Genomic DNA, 19,396 nt, shown 5'->3' with positions numbered 1-19,396 from the left:
CTGTCCCAGTACGAAATAGCATGTCTGCAACACCTGCAATGAATTTCAAGTTAATGTACCCACCCAAGCAAACAGACTCCAGGTGAGCTCTGTTTTTAATGGTTGAACTGGTTTCATAGATGAGGGTTTGAAGTTTCTCTTTAATGTGATAACTTGAAGTTCATGCTGTAAGTGTAATGAAACTTTTGGCCTTCATTTTTGAAATTCATTTCCTGCTGTTCACAAATAAAGTGCAACCACTCTTTTCTGTTTCACACAGTCGCAGTTTCAACTTCAGTAGATTATTTGCTTTTCCTCATTTCCACTCTTACGTAACCAGGGAAATTGGGACCTTCAGTCACCTGGATGAGGTATGATAGGTAGAGTGCAAGTACATTGATGTGGGGTTGGGGTACCATGAAATTCTACTACAGGAACATGAAGCAATATTCTTCTGTACTGATCTGGATTCTAAATCTAAGAACAGGAGTGGGGAACGCGGGCCTTGCCCAGATGTTGCTATGCATCAGTTCCCATCATCCCTGGCCTTGTTGACGGGCTCATGGGAGTTAGTGCCCATCAACATCTGGAGACACACAAATGATTGAGAATATTGAAGAACACCATGGGTGATTTCAACCAAGTGCTGGAGCAGAACTACTTCATGGAAAGTGATGCTTCTTTCAGGGTGCCAAGCCAAGGACTTCCACATGGTCTTTCAGGTCTGAAGAAATCAGTTTAGCTTCTTCCCTCCCACCTTGTGTCTTAACATCTTTGTATCGGACAGTAGTAGTAGTAGTTATTATTATTTATACCCCACCCATCTGGCTGGGTTTCCCCAGCCACTTTGGGTGGCTTCCAACAGAATATTAAAATATAATAGTATATTAAACATTAAAAGCTTCCCTAAACAGGGCTGCCTTCAGATGGCTTCTAAAAGTCTGGTAGTTGTTTTTCTCTTTGACATCTGGTGGGAGGGTGTTCCACAGGGTGGGTGCCACTACTGAGAAGGCCCTCTTCCTGGTTCCCTGTAATTTGGCTTCTCGCAGCGAGGGAACTGCCAGAAAGCCCTCGGCGCTGGACGTCAGTGTCCGGGTAGAACGATGGGGGATGGAGATGCTCCTTCAGGTATACTGGGCCTTTTAGGGCTTTAAAGGTCAGCACCAACACTTTGAATTGTGCTCGGAAATGTACTGGGAGCCAATGTAGGTCTTTCAAGACCGGTGTTATGTGATCTCAGCGGCCACTTCCAGTCACCAGTCTAGCTGCCGCATTCTGGTAGTAAGTAAGAAGTAAGACGTGTTGTTGGAGAATTCTATTTTCCTAACCTCTCTGTATAAATTATACTCATTTTGCTGAAGTCATATTTCTTGAGAAATCACAGCTTGGTTCACCTGCATAGAAAAGACCTCCAGTGCTGCTGGTGAAGCGCATCTGGCCTTGTCAGAGAGAGTGGGCCACACACTGCTGTACGGCTGCACCAATAAAGAATATTCAAAGCTTGCAAGAGTCCTGCCTCTGAATTGGAAAAACGAACCATGCAATGTCATTAACATTGGGAATCTTGATTTGTTATCTAAGCAAGGGACATCTCCTAGTGTGGCAAGGTAGAAGGCCATATGAATTTGCCTCTGGTGCATGTGCCCACCCCCTGGCGCATATGCATGCACTCCTCCAGCACTGTTTGCTCATGCAATGCCACTGGCCCTGTTACCTCTTCAGCTTCTGACACCACCTCTTCCCAGTCTTCTCCCTCTTTGTTCTCCCACCACCACTCCCCGGGCTCTGACCTTTCTTCTCTTGGTGGTTCCCCACCTGGTTCCTCACTCCATTTCTTCATACCCAAACAGTCCATGACAAGTACTATTGTGCCAAAGTGGTCCACAGAACAGAGAGAGGGGGTGGATTTTAAGGAATCTCTGAAATGATATACAGTGGTACCTCGACAACCGAACGACCTGACTTCCGAAGGTTTCAACTTCCGAAGTCGACAACCCTGGAAGTCTTTTCGTCGCGCGTGCGCTCTGCGCCTGCACAGAAGCGGGAAATCGCGCTTTGCGCATGCACAGAACGGGTGCTTCGACAGCCGAAGACTTTGACTTACGAAGACGGCCGCGGAACGGATCGTCTTCATAAGTCGAGGTACCACTGTACAAGGACCTGTGCAGAACATAGGAAGCTGCTTTATAGCATGTCAGACCATCCGTTCCATCTAGCTCAGAATTGTCTACAATGACTGGCAGCAACTCTCTCTAAGGTTTCAGGCAGGAATCTTTGATCCAGGGACCTGCATGCAAAGCAGGTGCACTAGTACTGAAGGGCATAGGAATCACTACAGCAGGCTTCCTCAACCTCGGCCCTCCAGATTTTTTTGGCCTACAACTCCCATGATCCCTAGCTAGCAGGACCAGTGGTCACGGATGATGGGAATTGTTGTCTCAAAACATCTGAAGGGCCAATTTTGCGGAAGCCTGCACTACAGGAAGGGGAAACTGGAGCCATACCATGTCCTGTCATGACTGCAAAGGTTCACCCACTTACTCAGCCAGTTTTTCAGTGTACACTGTGGCAATGACGACTTAATTTTTGATCATTTCAACTGCCTTGGAACATCCAGCCACCTTCCCTATTAACAATTGCTAATAAAAGTGCAGATCAGCTTGATTCCAGACCATCTCTGCAACAGCTCCACATTGTTCCTTCCTTCCAAGGCTGTTACAATCGAGGAGACAAAAGCATCTAACCTTTTCCATTCTCCTTGATTATTTTTAGCTTTAGCAAATGCGTTAGTTTACTAATATGCAGGAAAAGTGGGGAAGAGAATGTGAATAAGGTAATAGAAAGCTGTACACCATTTTTGTACAGCTGTCTAATATTTGAGCAACCTTCTAATAGCTGAGGGTCAATAAACTCACCAGATACTGTTGTTGTTGTTGTTATAATATCCTGCCCAACTGGCTGGGTTGCTCCAGCCACTCTGGGTGTCTTCCAACACAAATAAAAACACAATAAAACATCAAACATTAAAAACTTCCCTTCCCTTCCTTAACATCTGATGGGAGGGCCTTCCACAGGGTGGGCGCCACTACCGAGAAGGCCCTCTGCCTGGTTCCTTGTAAATTTACTTCTCGCAGGGAGGGAACCGCCAGAAGGCCATCGGAGCTGGGCCTCAGTGTCTGGGCTGAACGATAGGGGTGGAGACGCTCCTTCAGATATACAGAGCCAAGGCTGTCTAGGGCTTTAAAGGTCAGCACCAACACTTTGAATTGTGCACAGAAACATACTGGGAGCCAATGTAAGTCTTTCAGGACCGGTGTTATATGGTTCCAGCAGCTGCTCCCAGTCACCAGTCTAGCTGGTGCCACATTCTGGATTAGTTGTAGTTTCTGAGTCACTTTCAAAGGTAGAGCACATTGGAGTAGTCCAAGCAGGAGATAACCAGAGCATGCACCACTCTGGCAAGACAGTTCGTGGGCTGTGCCTTCTCCCTTCTCTGTTGAGAAGAGCTGTATCCTGGGGGGTGGAGCATTTGTCTTGCGTGCAGAAGATCCCAGATTCAATCACTGTCACATCCAAGTAGGACTAGGGAAGATTTCCTGTCTGAAATCCTGGAGAGTTTAGAGATAATGCTGAGCTCAATGGTCTTACCTGGGGTAAGGCAGTTTCCTGTGTTCCTAGACTTGTACAACTTCTGCACCGCCAGCACAGCTCTGAAACAAAGTATTCACCCAAGCCAATAGTACATTTCGGAGCCCAATTCAAAGTGTTGGTACTGACCTTTAAAGCCCTAAACAGCCTTGGTCCAGTATACCTAACCACCCCCATCGTTCTTCCAGCGCCGAGGCAGTTCCCTCACTGCAAGAAGCCAAGTTACAGGGAACCAGGCAGAGGGCCTTCTCAGTACTGGCACTCGCCCTGTGGAACACTCTCCCACCAGATGTCAAAGGAAAAAACCACTACCAGACTTTTAGAAGGCATCTGAAGGCAGCCCTGTTTAGGGAAGCTTTTAAAGTTTGATGGACTACTGTACTGTATTTTAATATTTTATTGGAAGCCACCCAGAGTGGCTGGGGAAACCCAGCCAGATGGGCGGGGTAGAAATAATAATAATAATAATAATAATAATAATAAACAGGGCATAAAGACAACAGAATAATCCCATTTTCTCCTCCCCCGCCCATAAAAACTGCCACACAGCAGCTTCTAGTCCTGAAGAGATTCAGTTTGGATCGCATTTAATGTGAACTCATCCAATCCATACTTCCTGACAAAATATGCAGACCAAAATACAGCTATCCTTCAAAATTTGATTTCTCTGAATTTCTCAATTCAATTCTCCAACCAAAAATTGTGTTAAAAAATTGTACATATGGAGAAATTGTGAATGAATATGTATATAGTGGTGAAAATTACATGCTGCTTTGCATTGCTTTATTTGCAAAACTGTACATTACGCAAAACTGCACACAAAAACATACAGTGGTGTACACTAATATCCTGAAGACTTTTTATGAATACTTTTTAAAAAGTGCTAACTCATGTGGAAATGTGCAGAACTGTATTTAAGATTGGAACAATGAGAAATTGAGAGAAACTTGTCTATAAAATTATAGTAATGCCCTCCTTCAAAATAGGGAGATTATTCTTCTATAGTGATCTGCTGCTCAAAAGACCCAGATTGAACTTCTTTGTGTTGTTTTTAGCAGAAGAAGAGATTGATATCCAAGACCTGAATGCTTTTTAGAGTTCCCCAGTCCTCACTGTCACAAGCACTTGCAGTTAGGAAATCAGAAACCAAATAAAATCTAAAAGCTTGTTCCAAATAAGAATATTTCAAAGCCATTAAAATTAGACAAAAGATTTCAATTCCTCCCTGAAAATAGCAGTCACCTGGATCTTAATCTGCTTGTTTTTAATTTCCTCTTTCTAAAAAAGACCTGCTGCTACCTCCGAGGCTTTCAAAGGGAGGAAGATCAGCTGTGTTTATCCATTAGAGAAGAAGGCGCTCCAATTCCTTCCTTCCTTCCTTCCTCTCACTCATTATGATTTAAGACTGCAATTACAGTCAGCATGAGAGAGAGGGTTTGCGTGGTCACCTGGAGGAGATGCTTCAGTGGGGGAAATGGGCATCTATAAAAGGTGAGAAAGTACGACTCAAAGGAGGCGCCAGAGGCAAATGCTCTTCCTTTCCTTTCTTCTGCTACCAATCAGGTAATGTACTTAAACAATAAACGCAGCACATTTTCACAGGACTATTCTAGGTAGATTACTCCATTTTTAATTTAATTTTTATTTTGGATTTTTGCAGAACGGAGAAGATTGGGATGCTGTTTGCCGGTTCCTTCCTGTTGGTCATATCCTTGACAATCTGCTCTGCCCAGCACTGGTCCTACGGCCTTCAACCTGGAGGAAAAAGGAATGCTGAAAATCTGATAGAATCCTTCCAAGAGGTAAGCATGCTTCAGAAATGTGCGATGTGCGTCTTGCGAGGTCAGGTCCTCTGTAACTGGTGTGTGTGTGTGTGTGTGTGTGTGTGTGTGTGTGTGTGTGTGTGTACATGTACAGTGCATATAAAATAAATATGTAAATCAGTATTCTGCACCCAGGTCACAGAAATTCTGCAACAACAAGCCAAATTCTGCAAGCTGAATAAAGCTACAGTGAGATACATACTTTTCTGGGAGTAAATCCTATAGAGCTCAATGGGATTAAGTGTATATAGGATGTCTACATATAATTTCTGGGTAGATTAGTATAGGATTGTGCTGTAAAATTATGCACCCCAAGAAAACTGCCATGATTGTTCTTACCCAGCTGAAGCCAATAAAGCTTACTACTCAGTGGACATCCATAGGATTGTGCTGTTGATATGTATTAGATCCATACTTTGTCATTGCTAGAGTACACTTACTGACATCAATGGGACTTGTCAGTCATGACTTATTAGTAGTGGTTAGAGTATTGGACTAGAACCTAGCAGACCAGGATTCAAATTCCCTCTTAATCATGAAGCTAAGTGGGTGACCTTGGGCCCAGGAGTGCCAACTTGGCCCTGTGACTGTGGGTGCCCGGGGCTGTGGGTGCCATGCAGCTGCTTTTCCATCCCCTGAAGGTGGTGGCAAATTGAGAATGGTCCCCAGCAAAGAGCCCTAGAACTCTGAGACTCCCTGCCTGGGGATGATGGGAGTTGGAGTCCATCTGGATGGTCACAGGTCCCCCATCCTTGGAGTGGACAATACTGGCTCACATAGAGTCCAGGGCCCCCCACAAGAAAGCTCCCATGAGATCTGCTCCAGATTGCTCCCCGATGTTCTGTTCCATTTCTTTTCCTTTTCTGCGACACAGATCACAAATGAGCTGAGTAAACTTGGGAAGCTGCAGCATTTTGATTGTAATGTGCCACGTCAGCGCCCAGTATTCAGAAGCCTAAAAGCTGCCCTTGTAAGTATATTTCCCCCTCCTTTTCTCTCTTTCCCATGGGTGTGGACTGCTAGTAATGACAAACGTTTTCTCTTGCTAGCAAATCCTAACACCGACACTAATACAGTGGTGCCTCGCTACACAAATTTAATTAGTTCCACGGGTCAATTTGTATAACGAAAAATTCATCTAGCGAATCCCATAGGAATGCATTGAAATCCCCCCATAGGAACACATCAATTGAATTTCAATGCATTCCTATGGGAAACCGCGATTCGCTAGACGAATTTTTCGCAAAATGAATTCGTCTTGCGAGGCAACCTCCGCTCGAAAAATCTCTTCATTAAGCGAAAAATTCATCTTACAGGGCATTCGTCTAGCGAGGCACCACTGTAATGGGTTCTCTCCAGGGTTAGACATACTCGGAATAGACTCAATGAAATTAATGGACACAGCTTAGTTCCACTGGGTTACATCCAATACTAGTCATTCTCAGAGTAGACCCTTTGAAGTAAATGGCCATGGTGACTTAGGTTCTTTCATTTCAATGGGTCTGTTCTAAGTAGAACATATTTGGTTGCAACCCACTAATTCCAATGGGTCTACTTTGAGTTGAACATATTCGGCTGCAACCCAATGCCAAAAAGCAATAAAAAACTAAAAAAAAGAAGCAGCCTGGAGCTTAAAAGCCTGTCTCTATGTCGTCTAGCCTGGTGAGAGGGCACCTCCCCTTTAATCCAGGCTCTTTGGAGTGAAAGAAACCAGTATCAGAAACTTTATTGTCCTTGAACTCTTGTTTTGCTTTGTATCTATGTACTTAAACCTTGATATATATTTTTCTAATACTGAATTTGTATGTGTTGGTTTTTGTTGGTTTTGAATTCACTGAATTTTCATTGTGGAAAAGTGGGCTATAAATAAACTTAGTCCACCAATTCTGTCAATTTATACATTGCAGATCTTCCTAGTCCGCACAATGAACTTAAAAAAAGAAAAGAAAGGATTTTAACTGTAATACAAATAATGCAATACAATAATCATATTACAAGATAGGTAAACCTCAAAACCATTAAATAAACGAAAACAGAGGATGGAAAAGAAAGAAAAAGCACAGACAAGTTGACAAATAACCTAAAGGTTGGACAGGGGAGAAGGGATGGAGGGATATCTGGAGGAGGACAATGCAACACTGCATTTTGAGTTTGTTGCTGAATAGAATCTTTCCAGAGGCTCATACAAGATGATGTAGGCGTCATTGATGAAAGAGAAAGATGAACCAAGCTGCAGCAAAAGCTTGGGCACAGTCTGTAGCAAGCTGGATGGCGTGAGAGTGTTTCTCAAGCAAAGCTGTGTACCAAAAGTGCCTATCAGCCCTCAACGGTAAAGTCTGAGTGCCGTCATTCCCTACCTGTTGCCAACAGCCCATTAATCCTACTGTAAATGCAAGGTGTTTGTGGTAAGGGAGCCTAAGGGCACACTGGGTGCTTGCAAGTCTTATAAAATCTAGAAAACAAATAAGGTATTAACAGAGTGCTGGGCTATGATCTGGGAGACCAGGGTTCAAATCCCCACTCAGCCATGAAGCTCCCTGGGTGACTTTGGGCCAGACACTGCCTCTCGGCCACACCTACCTCACAGGGTTATTGTGGGGATTAAATGTGTGTGTGTACACCACATTTACACTGCCTTAAGTTCCTTGGTATAGAAATGAAATGAATTCAGTATATCCGTTATAATGTGAGGCGGGGACTGCCTTATCTTTTAATATCTGTAGAGTATTTAAAAATGATGTGTGTTGCCGGGCTACCTAGCCTAGTAATTAGAGCAAAGAGCAGACAATAGGTTCTTTGGGGTATCCAGTAAATGGAGGCTGACAGGCTCTTAAAGTAAGGTTACCAGACGTCCCCGTTTCCCAGGGACAGTCACCGGATTTACAAACTTACAAAATCCTATCATTCCTACTGAAGTTGAAAAGCGTTTCCGGATTCATTGAAAAAAAATCTGGTAACCTCATCTTAAATGAACAGGCAGAAGCTTTTATTACTTTAAGCAGAAACAAGATAAGCACAATAAGCAATTTAAGCAGTCCTAACAAGTGGCACTTAAGATACAAGATCAAAAGGATATTAGGGACATAACTGCGAAGGTGAAGTTCATGGTTCATCTCATTTGCTGCGGAGTCCTTGGGAGCAGCAGATCCTTTCACTCAGTTGACGGGACCGACACTGACATTGACCAGTAGGACTTAGTGCAAAGACTCAGAAAGCTGCTGTTACCCAGCCCTTATATAGAGGCTTGTGAGCATGATCTAATAGCAGGTGTGCACTATTCCCAGTGATGAATCAAAGTTAATTGTCAGTTCCATATTGGATGGGCCAAGAGGGACATGTCCACTAGTTGACTCCTCTTCTCAGTTTGGCTGTTCTGATGGGTGCCAAGTCTTAATTATTTTGACAGATGCAAGGTGTTACTCATGCTGACAGATCTATAGCTTTGATTATATTGACATATTTATGGCTGCAGCTAGCTCATTATAACTGTTCATTGTAAGTTACAGTATATTTAACAAAGCTGTGTTGAAACCAGAAAGCACCAGCCATTTCTGGCCTGGCAATGCATGATGGCGATAGCTTTACTATTCAAGAGGATCTGAACGTTTTTATAAGTTGTTTAAAAGAAAAGCAGTTGTAAACTTATTGTGTCACACAGGCACGTCTGACCGAAGGAGAGAATAGGCCAAAGAAGATTTAAATCTACAGAAGACCCTTCACCAAGAAAAGATTAAACCACCTAATCTGATGTGGGCTTCACTGTGTTGCAGAAAATGCAAAGATTGGGATCTTTGGAGCAAATCTACCAACATTTATGGAGCCACTGCATTGCTGATGCACCAATTAAAAATAAAATAAAATCGAACTGCTTGACAATAGTCTCATATGTCACATTGCTTCACGCTGATAGGATGCAAAAAGAAAAGTGTGTTTTTGCTGGTTGGATTAATTTAACTGTTGTAGAAACAATCCTGAATAGAGTTTTGCAAACACACATAACCTTCATTCACTTTCATTGTGTGTCTTATTGCTGTTTTGATCTAAGAACCACACTCAGCAATGGGTGAGTGTTCAGGAATCCTATGCTGGGTCTGGGTTATTTCTGGTTCAGTCATTTTTCTATCTTGATCCTTTGCACCAATGGCATGCACCTACGCCACAGAAATCTGCTTTATTCCAAGTCAGGCTGCTGATCCATTGAACTCAGTATTGGCTACTGATGGAGAATCAGGATTTTAATCTGGAGTCTCTCCCATCCCTCCCTGGAGATGCCAGAGATTCAGAACTACACATACAGTAGGTGTTTCTGATCCCCACTGAGGTACTTGATAGTGTGGTAATAGTTTTAACTGCCATGGATTTCCCCACAAAGTCCTGGGAATTAATAGTTTGAAGTTGTGGGATGTTCTTGTTAAAATATCTCCAAGCCCCCGCCCCCGCTTTGAGAACTAGAGTTCTGTGGTTTTCCTGGGGTAAAACTCTGATTAAAGCCATCTGATTCTGTAGTGCAAAAACATGCACTGTCTTTAATATTAACATTAGTATTAGGATGGGAAGACTTCAGATCTGACTGGTCTTCTTACTGGTCTACCAACCAGAGCCAGATGCAAAATGTATGGGGACTGGGTGTATGGATTCTGTCCTCTTAGAACTAAGAACTAGGGCTCCTCTAAGCACATATTCAATCCACAAATTTGACAGCAATACCAGAACTGAGCTCACACAGTCTTTTCAGAAACAAAAATTCACTCCTGGTTCACCCCCTGGTTTTTTTTTTGTTGTTTAGGTTTTTTTTGGGGGGGGGGGGCGCACACAGGACAACCGTTTAGTGGGAGTCAGAAACTCTTCCTGATCTTCTACAGATTCTGAGCTACTTTCCCCCATCTAGATAGCTTACAAAACATTAATTGGTTTTAGTTTCATAGAATCGTGTTTTTAAAGTTGGAAGGGACCTTGATGGCCATCTAAAACCAGCGAGGGGAAAACCTATGACCCTCCAGATGCTGCGTCCACCATCCCCAACTATTGGTCAACCCTGATCCGAACCAACCTCCTGCTTAATGCTATAATCTTGCAACAGCAGCAAATGCCTCTGCTCTTAATACCTCCCGTGAAGGAGAGACAAAGGCAGTATTTTCCACTGTCAAACATCTCTTAGCATTAGGAAGTTTCTCATAATGTTCAGTTAAAATCTACCACCCTGCAATTTCCATATGTTAGTGCTGGATCTGCCCTCTGGAGCAACAGAGAGCAAGTCTCCTCCATCTTCTATGTGAAATGCCTGCCTGCTCACTCATTAATCTTATCTTCTCAGATTAAATACAACAAGCCAACCAGATCTGATAGAACTTGGTTGCCAAAACCTCTCACCATCCTAGTCAACCTCCTCTGACTTGCAAGGGATTCTGGTAATAATAATCAGGCATAAAAAAGAAGAAACAGCAACCCATGCAAAAGTAAAAGGGAGTGCTGCTAGGCCGTGTGTGTGTGTGAACAGTAGAAGGGGCAGGGAGGAGTCTGCTAAGAAGCAGAGGGTGCTTCCATATAACCGCTTTATTGGGCACTCATACTTATTTGTTTGTAGGGAAATTAGACAACTTTGGCTATTTATTGAGCATTCATTCTGACTTGTTGACAGTGAGGTTGGATGAAGCCAAAGCAGGTGTTCTCTTTCTCCCTCTCTCTGTCTCCTTATAGGAAAATGTTCAATCTTTTGCAGAGGCAGATTTGTTGCATATAACCTCCCAATCAACAATAATTATGGAGCCCAAATTTGCCGGTATGTGATTGAATCCCGCCCTTAAAAAGTGACAGTCTTTCAGACTTATAAGGATGCAATTTCTTCTGTGGAAAAAAATATTATTTTCAAAACTGATGTGGAAAACTAATAATCTGCCCTGGGCTTGGGGATACTTTTTTTTGGGGGGGGGGGAAGCTACCTGTTAATGAAACATATTATGGGATAGAATTCAGTGGAGTTCCAGCTTTGTTCCATCTAAGAAAACATTGTTCCGCCTTTCTTTTTACCTTCTGGAGGTCTGGAGACCATTTTGCATGGATGTCAGGGCTGATTTGCCTGGCTGACTTTCCTCTCTTGCCTTTGGCATGTTCTGCAAAGGGGGGACAGGACCAAGTGAAAAGCAATGCACTGATTTCACCTGTGACCACTTCCTCCTTCAAATGAATTCTGGAGCATGCCCTGCCCCCCCCCCCCGACAGAGGACTGGCTCCACATGTCTATGCTTCCCACCATCGGACAAAAAGTACAAAGAAAAGAGAGGCAACACTTCAACATATAGATAATCATGGTTTTTCTCTTTTAATATTTTCATTTACAGTTATAAAAATAAATAAGGCAGGTCAGTCTGGTGCAATAATTCCTGTACTGAAAATAAAGTTTTAACTTAACAATACTTCAACAGGTGTGATGATGTGGGGTGGGGTGGGTGGGCAAACAAAAATGGGAACAGCATTTGTTGTTGTTTAGTCATGTCCGACTCTTTGTGACCCCATGGACCAGAGCATGCCAGGCACTCCTGTCTTCGCACTGCCTCCCGCAGCTTGGTCAAACTCATGTTCGTAGCTTCGAGAACACTGTCCAACCATCTCGTCCTCTGTTGTCCCCTTCTCCTTGTGCCCTTCATCTTTCCCAACATCAGGGTCTTTTCCAGGGAGTATTCTCTTCTCATGAGGTGGCCAAAGTATTGGACCCTCAGCTTCACGATCTGTCCTTCCAGTGAGCACTCAGGGCTGATTTCCTTAAGAATGGATAGGTTTCTTGCAGTCCATGTGACTCTTATTTAGCAGCCATTAACAAATCTTTGGGTGTACCCTTTGCACTATAAAACATCTCTCAAAGGAAGTCCTCTCAACTCAAATTGGCCTAAACTGCTTAAGGTAAAGGTAAAGGGACCCCTGACCATTAGGTCCAGTCATGACCGACTCTGGGGTTGCGGCGCTCATCTCGTGTTATTGGCCGAGGGTACAGCTTCCAGGTCATGTGGCCAGCATGACTAAGCTGCTTCTGGCGAGCCAGAGCAGCACACGGAAACGGCGTTTACCTTCCCGCTGTAGCGGTACCTATTTATCTACTTGCACTTTGATGTGCTTTCAAACTGCTAGGTTGGCAGGAGCTGGGACCAAGCAACGGGAGCTCACCCCGTCGCGGGGATTCGAACCACCGACCTTCTGATCGGCAAGCCCTAGGCTCTGTGGTTTAACCCACAGCGCCACTCGTATCCCTAAACTGCTTAAATGGCATAACAATTTGCTGCATTTAGCAGTCATTAACAAATCTTTGGATGTACCCTTTGCACTACAAAACATCTCTCAAAGGAAGTCCTCTCAACTCAAATTGGCCTAAACTGCTTAAACGGCATAACAATTTGCTGGTGTACATATAATTGTGCAGAGAGAGAAAAACCACCTTTAGCAATAACATGAACATTCTGCAGCGTGGAATGCAAGATGTGCCACCTGCTGCTTTCCCAAAGATTCCCTCCACTGCGTTAACACAGCAAAACGTAACTCACAGAAGATAATAAAACAGAGCCAACTCTGGCGTGCCCCAAACTCAAAGTGGATCCCTGGAGAGCACTGCCTATTTATTGATACCCTGCATTTATTCCATGATGGGCCTGAAGTACATTAGGTTCCCAGGTGGTCTTCAATTCAGACCCAAACTCGATCCATCATCTTCAGAGCACAAGCCCTCCTTTATTCTTTTCATCATGCTCTATATCGCACATAGAGCACATGAGCTAGTCAGAAGGCAGTGCTGCAGTGAAACTGATGCAGGTGATGCAGTAGCATCACCACTGTTTTCTTTAGTTTGTGTTTCTTTTTAGAGGGACAGAGATAGAGTGAATTGGTTCAATGGAGTAATGGTTTAATGGGTTCTTTGTTCTTTAATGGTCTTCAAAACAAAGGAGCTACGTGGTTCCTAAAAGAGGAGAGAAGGAAAATGGGCACAACCGATAAAAGATTCCAAGTAAGTTCACGAGAGTGCAGAGAAGAGGTCTGCATCGTTCAGTCTGGGCTACAGTTTGATAAGGACATGGTTTGTGTGCTGAAGACCCCAAGTTCAATTCCCAGAATATCCAGTTAAGGTGGTGAGGGGGACGACGACCCTGTTTTGATCCCTGGAGAGCCACTGTTGTTGTAGGCAAATACTGCGCTACAAAGACCAATTGACTGATTCATTATAATGCAGTGTTGTGTGTGAAATGTTACAGTTTGGGATTAAGAATAGAATCCTGGGACTGAAAAAGATGCAGACTAAAAGTTGCCACAGAGGACAAACCTTAAACCATGCAAGGCAATATTGCACATTTAATGGAATGGAAACTTGCAGACAAAAATTGCTTTTCAAAGTTAGCAGTAAATTTCAGTTGGTGAAGGTGGCTCAGGACTCTGAGCTTTTTCTACCTTGTCCAGGGATGACTGGAAGACAGCAGTCAATAGGATCCAGGTTTCCAATTTAAGAACAATATATATCTAGGCACATTAACACAGAGCTGGCGTCATGCACCCAAAAAGGGGAGTGAAACATGGCCAGGATGTCCCCAGGAAGATGCACCAAGCTTTCCCCAAGGGGCTGGGAAGGGGGGGCTCTTAAAGACACTTCCATGTAACCAGCACAGCTGGAGCCTTATGCAGTATGCCTTTGAAAACATCCAAGGCTTGCTTTGTGATGAGAATCTGCTATGAATCCTCCCATCCCCCAGCCAGCGTATGCAATCTGTTTCCTGGAGGCACCTGGCATTAAAAGGAAGGCAGCCTTTAGATAAAGTCAGACAGAAGTTGAAGAAATTCGCTGGGAAAAGATTAGATGTGGCAAGCTCAGTCAGTGAGAAGAAGAAGATGCAAAAAGATTGCCACCTTATGGCCTTGGAAGGGTAACAGCTTTGCAGAATACACCAGCTGCATTTGCACCTGATGTGAGAAGCAGTCTGCTTATACTTTAGGCACAGTAAAAAGAAAAGATCCAGTTATGCAAATGGATGCAGGTGGCCAATTTGCATATCAGGCATGAATCTTAATCTGGTGACTGGATAGAGAATCAGACTTACATGAGGCATTATACCTGGTCAAACCTCAAGCTCGGTTGGACAATTAGTCCACCTGGCCTTTGGTATCATCTATCCTGATGAACAGCTCTCTGAGTCTCCAGCAGCAGCAATTCTTCCAGTCACCTTCCGAATGTATTTTCAAAAAGCTGAAGAGATACTGTGGAGAAAACCTGGGACCTCATGCTTGCAAGGTGTGTGCTCTGCCACTGAGCAATGGTTCCTTTGCCTGGTTGCTGTGGCTCTTAAAAGAGGGAAGCTCCTTGGAGGAAAGGTGGGAAAGCCAAGGGCAGAATGAAGGCTACATCTATTAAAATGGAAAAATCATTACGTATAACCCTAAAGTCCCCACCTCAGCTGAGTCACTGAGGCTGAAGCAAATGCAAAGCGGCTTTTTGTGTTTGTGGGGAGAGATGCTGAACACAGGACACCAAGTTAAGTCTTTAGAAGCAGAGCATCTTCAGTTACTGCTGGTGGTTTCTTGAACAAACAAATACAAAACTTAGGAATGAAAACTGATGCTGTAAGCACACAAGCAGACACCACTCTTTCCCAATTACCCTGTTTGGATCCAAAACCCAATCATCATGCTTTTAGGGTCTGGAGTGACATCTGACAGTTCCAATTTGTTAATTACAATTTGTTAATTACCCTGATCAATCAAGGGCACGCATCTGTGGTCTTCTATCACATACATTTTGAATTCTTACTCTTCCCTTAATTATTTTGTACAATCTCTGCTTTGAAGGGCAAAGTGCAATCTTGGGCTTGACTATCTGAGAAAGCCTAATGTTACATTCCTGGAAGTGGGAACTACAGAGAGATCAATGCAACCAAATGATAAGGAGATTGGATTAAGGCTGCCCAAATGCACATAAAATGGAAAACGATCGCTTACACCTTTGTTTACCCTGTAACTACAGGGTAAAGCTAAAGTGGACGAACATTAAAACTTTATTTGGACTTTCAATTCCTTCACACAATTAGAATTGCACAAGGGATAAGAGAAGGGGTGTGATGGCTGACCCTTCCCCCTCCAATCTGCCCTACACTCACTCCAATCAGTGCCAGCAGTGGGAAGAGGACTTACCCTCACTGCTGTCTTCAGCACTTCCCTTTGGTTCTCTCCCCTGGAGAAGACAAGGAGCAACAAGCTGTAAGCCACCTAGCCAGGTGAGAGGACCTCTTCCCTCCAAACTGTTTTTGCTGAGGCTCATTGGAATGAAAGAAGACCTGCATAAGCAGGTAGGAGTTTATTGTTAATTTTCTTTTTGCTCTGTACTTACTTGTTTACATCAACATTATTTCTTTTGTAATATTGAATTTATTATGTGTTTGCTAAATTTATGGTTTTTGACCTATTTGAATTTATTGATGTAGACTTCTCTCCTTCACCCCACTGCTTTGTTCCTGAATGTTTATTGCAAGCCACTTTGGGCACAGCTCACTGTGGAAATGGAGCATGCAAATAAATTCATTCAATCAATCAATCAATCAACCCCCATGTATTGGAAGAGCCTGCAGTGGAGAGCCTGCTATATTTGTGGAGACTTCCTGTGTGATTTAGGATCTTGCTTGGTGTTAGCCAGCACCTACTCAACTCACCCTCTTGTAATTTTAGTTGTCTGGGGGAACTGAAAGTCTGAATATGACTAATCCAACAATGTGGATTAGTTCTGGAATATATATGAGTCATTCTCTCTCTCTCTCTCTCTCTCTCTCTCTCTCTCTCTCTCTCTCTCTCTCTCTCTCTCTCTCTCGGGTTAGGCAATGAGCCTTTGGTACACAACAAGGAAACATGGAAGCATTATTTTACAAAGTCAAAACAAAAAACCCCATGAATGTAAATACATTACAGGCCTAGACACGTGGCTATACATACTGGTACATTTGCAGCTTAGCGTAGAGTTCAGTTGCTAACAGGTCTTCATTTACAAATCTTGCTTTGGGAGACCAGGAAGCACCATTGTCCACAATCTGTCCTCTGAACTCTCAAGGATAATTACATCTTTAAGCCAGTCTTAAAGGCAACAAGCTATTTGACAGAGGAACCAAAAAATGTACACCAACCATTTCGGTAAAAGTAAGAAAAGAAGTTGAAGTAGTGTACTTAACCCTGTTTGTGTGCAAAGACTGGATAATTTAAGACAAAATAAGGAACTGACAGTAAAAATGACAGCACTGGCAAAGTCCTGAGAGAAAGAAATACTGAGAACTTCTGCTCTATACCAGAACTGTACATAGTGGAACAAAATGGGTCATGGGGATGGTGCCCTCTCTTCATCGACAAGAATCTTCTGAATAATATCCATGTACCTGACAAAGTAAAGCATCCAGGCAAGGTCGCTTGAACTTGTTGGGGAGCTTGTGTGGAAGACTGCAGCTTGCTCTGTGGATACACCTGTCTGTTCCAACATCGTCTTTGCCTGGGTGCAGATAAACTCCTAATGAGAATCCATTGCAGCCTTGATGGACATCAAAGGACACCTTCCATGCTACAGTGCTTCCCTCTTGCTTTAAAGAGGATTAGACAAAGTCATGGAAGAGAAGGCTATAAGTGGCTATGTTCTATCCTCCATTGCTGGATAGAGGCAGCAGGATTCTTAAAAAGGGTTGAAGGAAAACTCAGGAGGTGGGGAGAAGATGCTGTTGCACTCAGGCCCTGGCTGTGGGTTTCCCACAGGCAACTGGTTGGCCACTGTGAGAACAGGATGCTTTGTCCTGATACTGCAGGGATCTTCTTATAATCTGTTTAAAGACCAACAATCACCATTAAAGTGCAGAACTCCACAAAGGAAAACAGCTTTAGGACAGCTGCTGCCTTACTGGCATCAGAAGAAGAGGGTTGGAACAGACAAATTATTGGCCAGCTGAACCTGTCAAAGCTCAGATGCAGGTTGAAGGCCAACATGTTGATGCTTCATGCCTTGATGTGCAATTGGGAAAATCAGAAGCTTGGGAATCAAACACCAAATCACTGGCACAGTTTAAACAGCTTGTTTTTGTATGGCTGAAGAGGGTGCAGCTGTTTGTCCAGCAGGAGGAAATCACCGGGAAGCCCAGGAAAGAGAAGAAAAACATATACATGAAACAAGACAGCAAAGATTTCATTCAAGGGTGGGGGTCTGGTCTGGAGTTTTCATTGCAGTCCTGGATCTGAAGAAATGACACTGGATTTCCTTGCTTTTGGAGGAGGAGGGGGAGGCCTGACTTCCCGCCTGTTGGGCAAAGGTGGAGCGACCTGTAACCACACAAACACACACATAGATTGGCAAGTAAACAACAAGAAACCCATTCTCTATATTGCTTCCAAAGGTTAACAGGATGTCAGGAACTTCTGGATCTGCATGCAGCTGCCCCACGTGGTGAAATCACTGAACTGCAGTTGGCAGCCTTCTAGGTAAAGAGTCTTCAGGACTGACTCCATCCACCCAGTCTGGCCACTGGATCCTTCTAGGAAGGAAGCCAACTTGAATAAAAATGGGGGGGGGGGGGTAGAGATAAGCCCTGCCCCACATAATCACATGACAGAGTGCACCTACAACATTTGAATGGCAATGGCCTTTAACTTTTGGGGGGCTCAGCCCCCTCAAATATTTTATTGGGGGGACCTAAGGGACCTCAGAGCCTCTAGAAGTTGGCTGCTATGGCAGGAAAGAATATCAAGGGCTTCCTGTTCCAACTTCCTCCTCCAACCTGAGCTATGCTAAGATATTTGCCCAAACATACAAAGGGTTAAACTGTGGACACATGTTCCACCCCCCAACTGCTCTTCAGTTCTTCATGCAATTAGAATGAGTTTGAAAAATAGTTTTAAAGCATGTTCAATACAACACACTTAGAAAGCTCCCCTCAAACAGGAACCCTGGCTCATCAAGGTTTCTAGTCGCAGGGAGAGGTTCCAAGTGTGTTCAATTAAATGTGCTTAAAAACTCTTTCCAGACTTTGGTGTTTATTGTGCGCAAGGGTTTCAGGAGCAGCTAGTGCACCAGGAAGCATTGGGAGCTGCGGTTTATGTTCATTACCCTCCCCCATTTGACCGTTTGTGGGTTCAGGTAAATGACTATTGTCTGCACCGACTGACAGCAACTTTCCAGGGTCTCAGGCAGAGGTTTTTCTCATTGCCTACTATCTCAGGAACTTGGGCTGCTTCAGATATTGTTAGGTTGCATCTCCCACCACACTGTCCATTGTCCAAGCATGGGGGATAGAGCTATCAATGGTTACTAGTCATGATAGCTATATATTACCTCCAGGATCAGAGGCAGTTTGACTCTGGATACTAGTTGCTGTGGAATGTAAGAGCCCTACTGGGTTGGACCAAAGGCCCGTCTGTCCAGCATCCTCTTCTCACAGTGGCCAGCCAGATGCCTATGGACAGCCTGCAAAGAGGTCCTGAGTGCAACAGCTCTCTCCTCACTTATGACTCCCAGCAACTGGTATCCTGAGACATACTGCTTCTGATGCCAGAGGGAGAACATGTCCTTCACGAATTCGCCCAATCCACTTTTACAGCTGCCCAAGGGGGTGGCTATCACTACCTCTTATATATTCTATAGCTTGACCACTGTGCAAAGAAGTACCGTCCTTTGGCCTATCACTACCTCTTATATATTCTATAGCTTGATTACACAGTGCAAAGAAGTACTTCCTTTGGCCTGTCCTGAATCTTCCAACATTCAGCATCACTCGATGTCTAACACTGGATGAAGAAGAGCAGAAGAGGGGAACTGCACAGGTCCCCTTGCTTGTGGGCTTCCCAGAGGCATCAGGCAGGCCATAGTGAGAAAGACAACACAGGACTGCAATTTTCAGCAGCAGCCCCACATCTTTGCAACATTCAGTGCCCAGTGAGAGCAGATATCCCCTAGGCAAAAA

General features: G+C 43.9%; 2 protein-coding genes across 4 annotated transcripts in view; one reads left to right on the top strand and one right to left on the bottom strand.

Annotated features, from left to right (window-relative positions):
* Nucleotides 1-4,912: 4,912 nt before the first annotated feature.
* Nucleotides 4,913-9,320, top strand: GNRH1 (gonadotropin releasing hormone 1). 2 transcript variants are annotated; one of them, XM_088657932.1, is made up of 5 exons: nucleotides 4,913-5,190; nucleotides 5,288-5,429; nucleotides 6,325-6,420; nucleotides 7,649-7,779; nucleotides 9,109-9,320. In XM_088657932.1, exons 1-5 carry the CDS (start codon nucleotides 5,156-5,158, stop codon nucleotides 9,116-9,118), a joined length of 414 nt encoding a protein of 137 aa, XP_088514058.1. In that variant the 5' UTR covers nucleotides 4,913-5,155; the 3' UTR covers nucleotides 9,119-9,320. The 2 variants fall into 2 exon arrangements, with proteins under 2 accessions (XP_088514058.1, XP_060139052.2); XM_060283069.2 differs by lacking the exon at nucleotides 7,649-7,779 and having other exon boundaries at nucleotides 5,028-5,190.
* Nucleotides 9,321-16,312: 6,992 nt separating this feature from the next.
* DOCK5 (dedicator of cytokinesis 5) overlaps nucleotides 16,313-19,396 on the bottom strand; it is a 148,600-nt gene continuing 145,516 nt past the window's right edge. Inside the window, exon 52 of one of the 2 annotated variants that reach the window (XM_035138774.3) lies at nucleotides 16,313-17,759. In XM_035138774.3, coding sequence (XP_034994665.3) covers nucleotides 17,658-17,759 — 102 coding nt within the window. In that variant the 3' untranslated portion in view covers nucleotides 16,313-17,657. Of the gene's footprint in view, nucleotides 19,386-19,396 lie in introns of both variants that reach the window. The other variant, XM_035138775.3, reaches the window with a different exon arrangement.

Source organism: Zootoca vivipara, chromosome 14 (assembly GCF_965207765.1).
Source record: "Zootoca vivipara chromosome 14, rZooViv2.hap1.1, whole genome shotgun sequence".
NCBI lineage: Eukaryota > Metazoa > Chordata > Lepidosauria > Squamata > Lacertidae > Zootoca > Zootoca vivipara.
This window is presented reverse-complemented; position numbering and strand designations above follow the sequence as displayed.

Excerpts from the sequence above, each read along its gene's own strand:
- GNRH1 (XM_088657932.1), top strand. The coding sequence starts at position 5,156 with ATGCTCTTCCTTTCCTTTCTTCTGCTACCAATCAG. Across the intron at positions 5,430-6,324 it reads TGATAGAATCCTTCCAAGAG|ATCACAAATGAGCTGAGTAA; the intron begins GTAAGCATGCTT and ends TCTGCGACACAG. Across the intron at positions 6,421-7,648 it reads GAAGCCTAAAAGCTGCCCTT|GCGTCATTGATGAAAGAGAA; the intron begins GTAAGTATATTT and ends AAGATGATGTAG.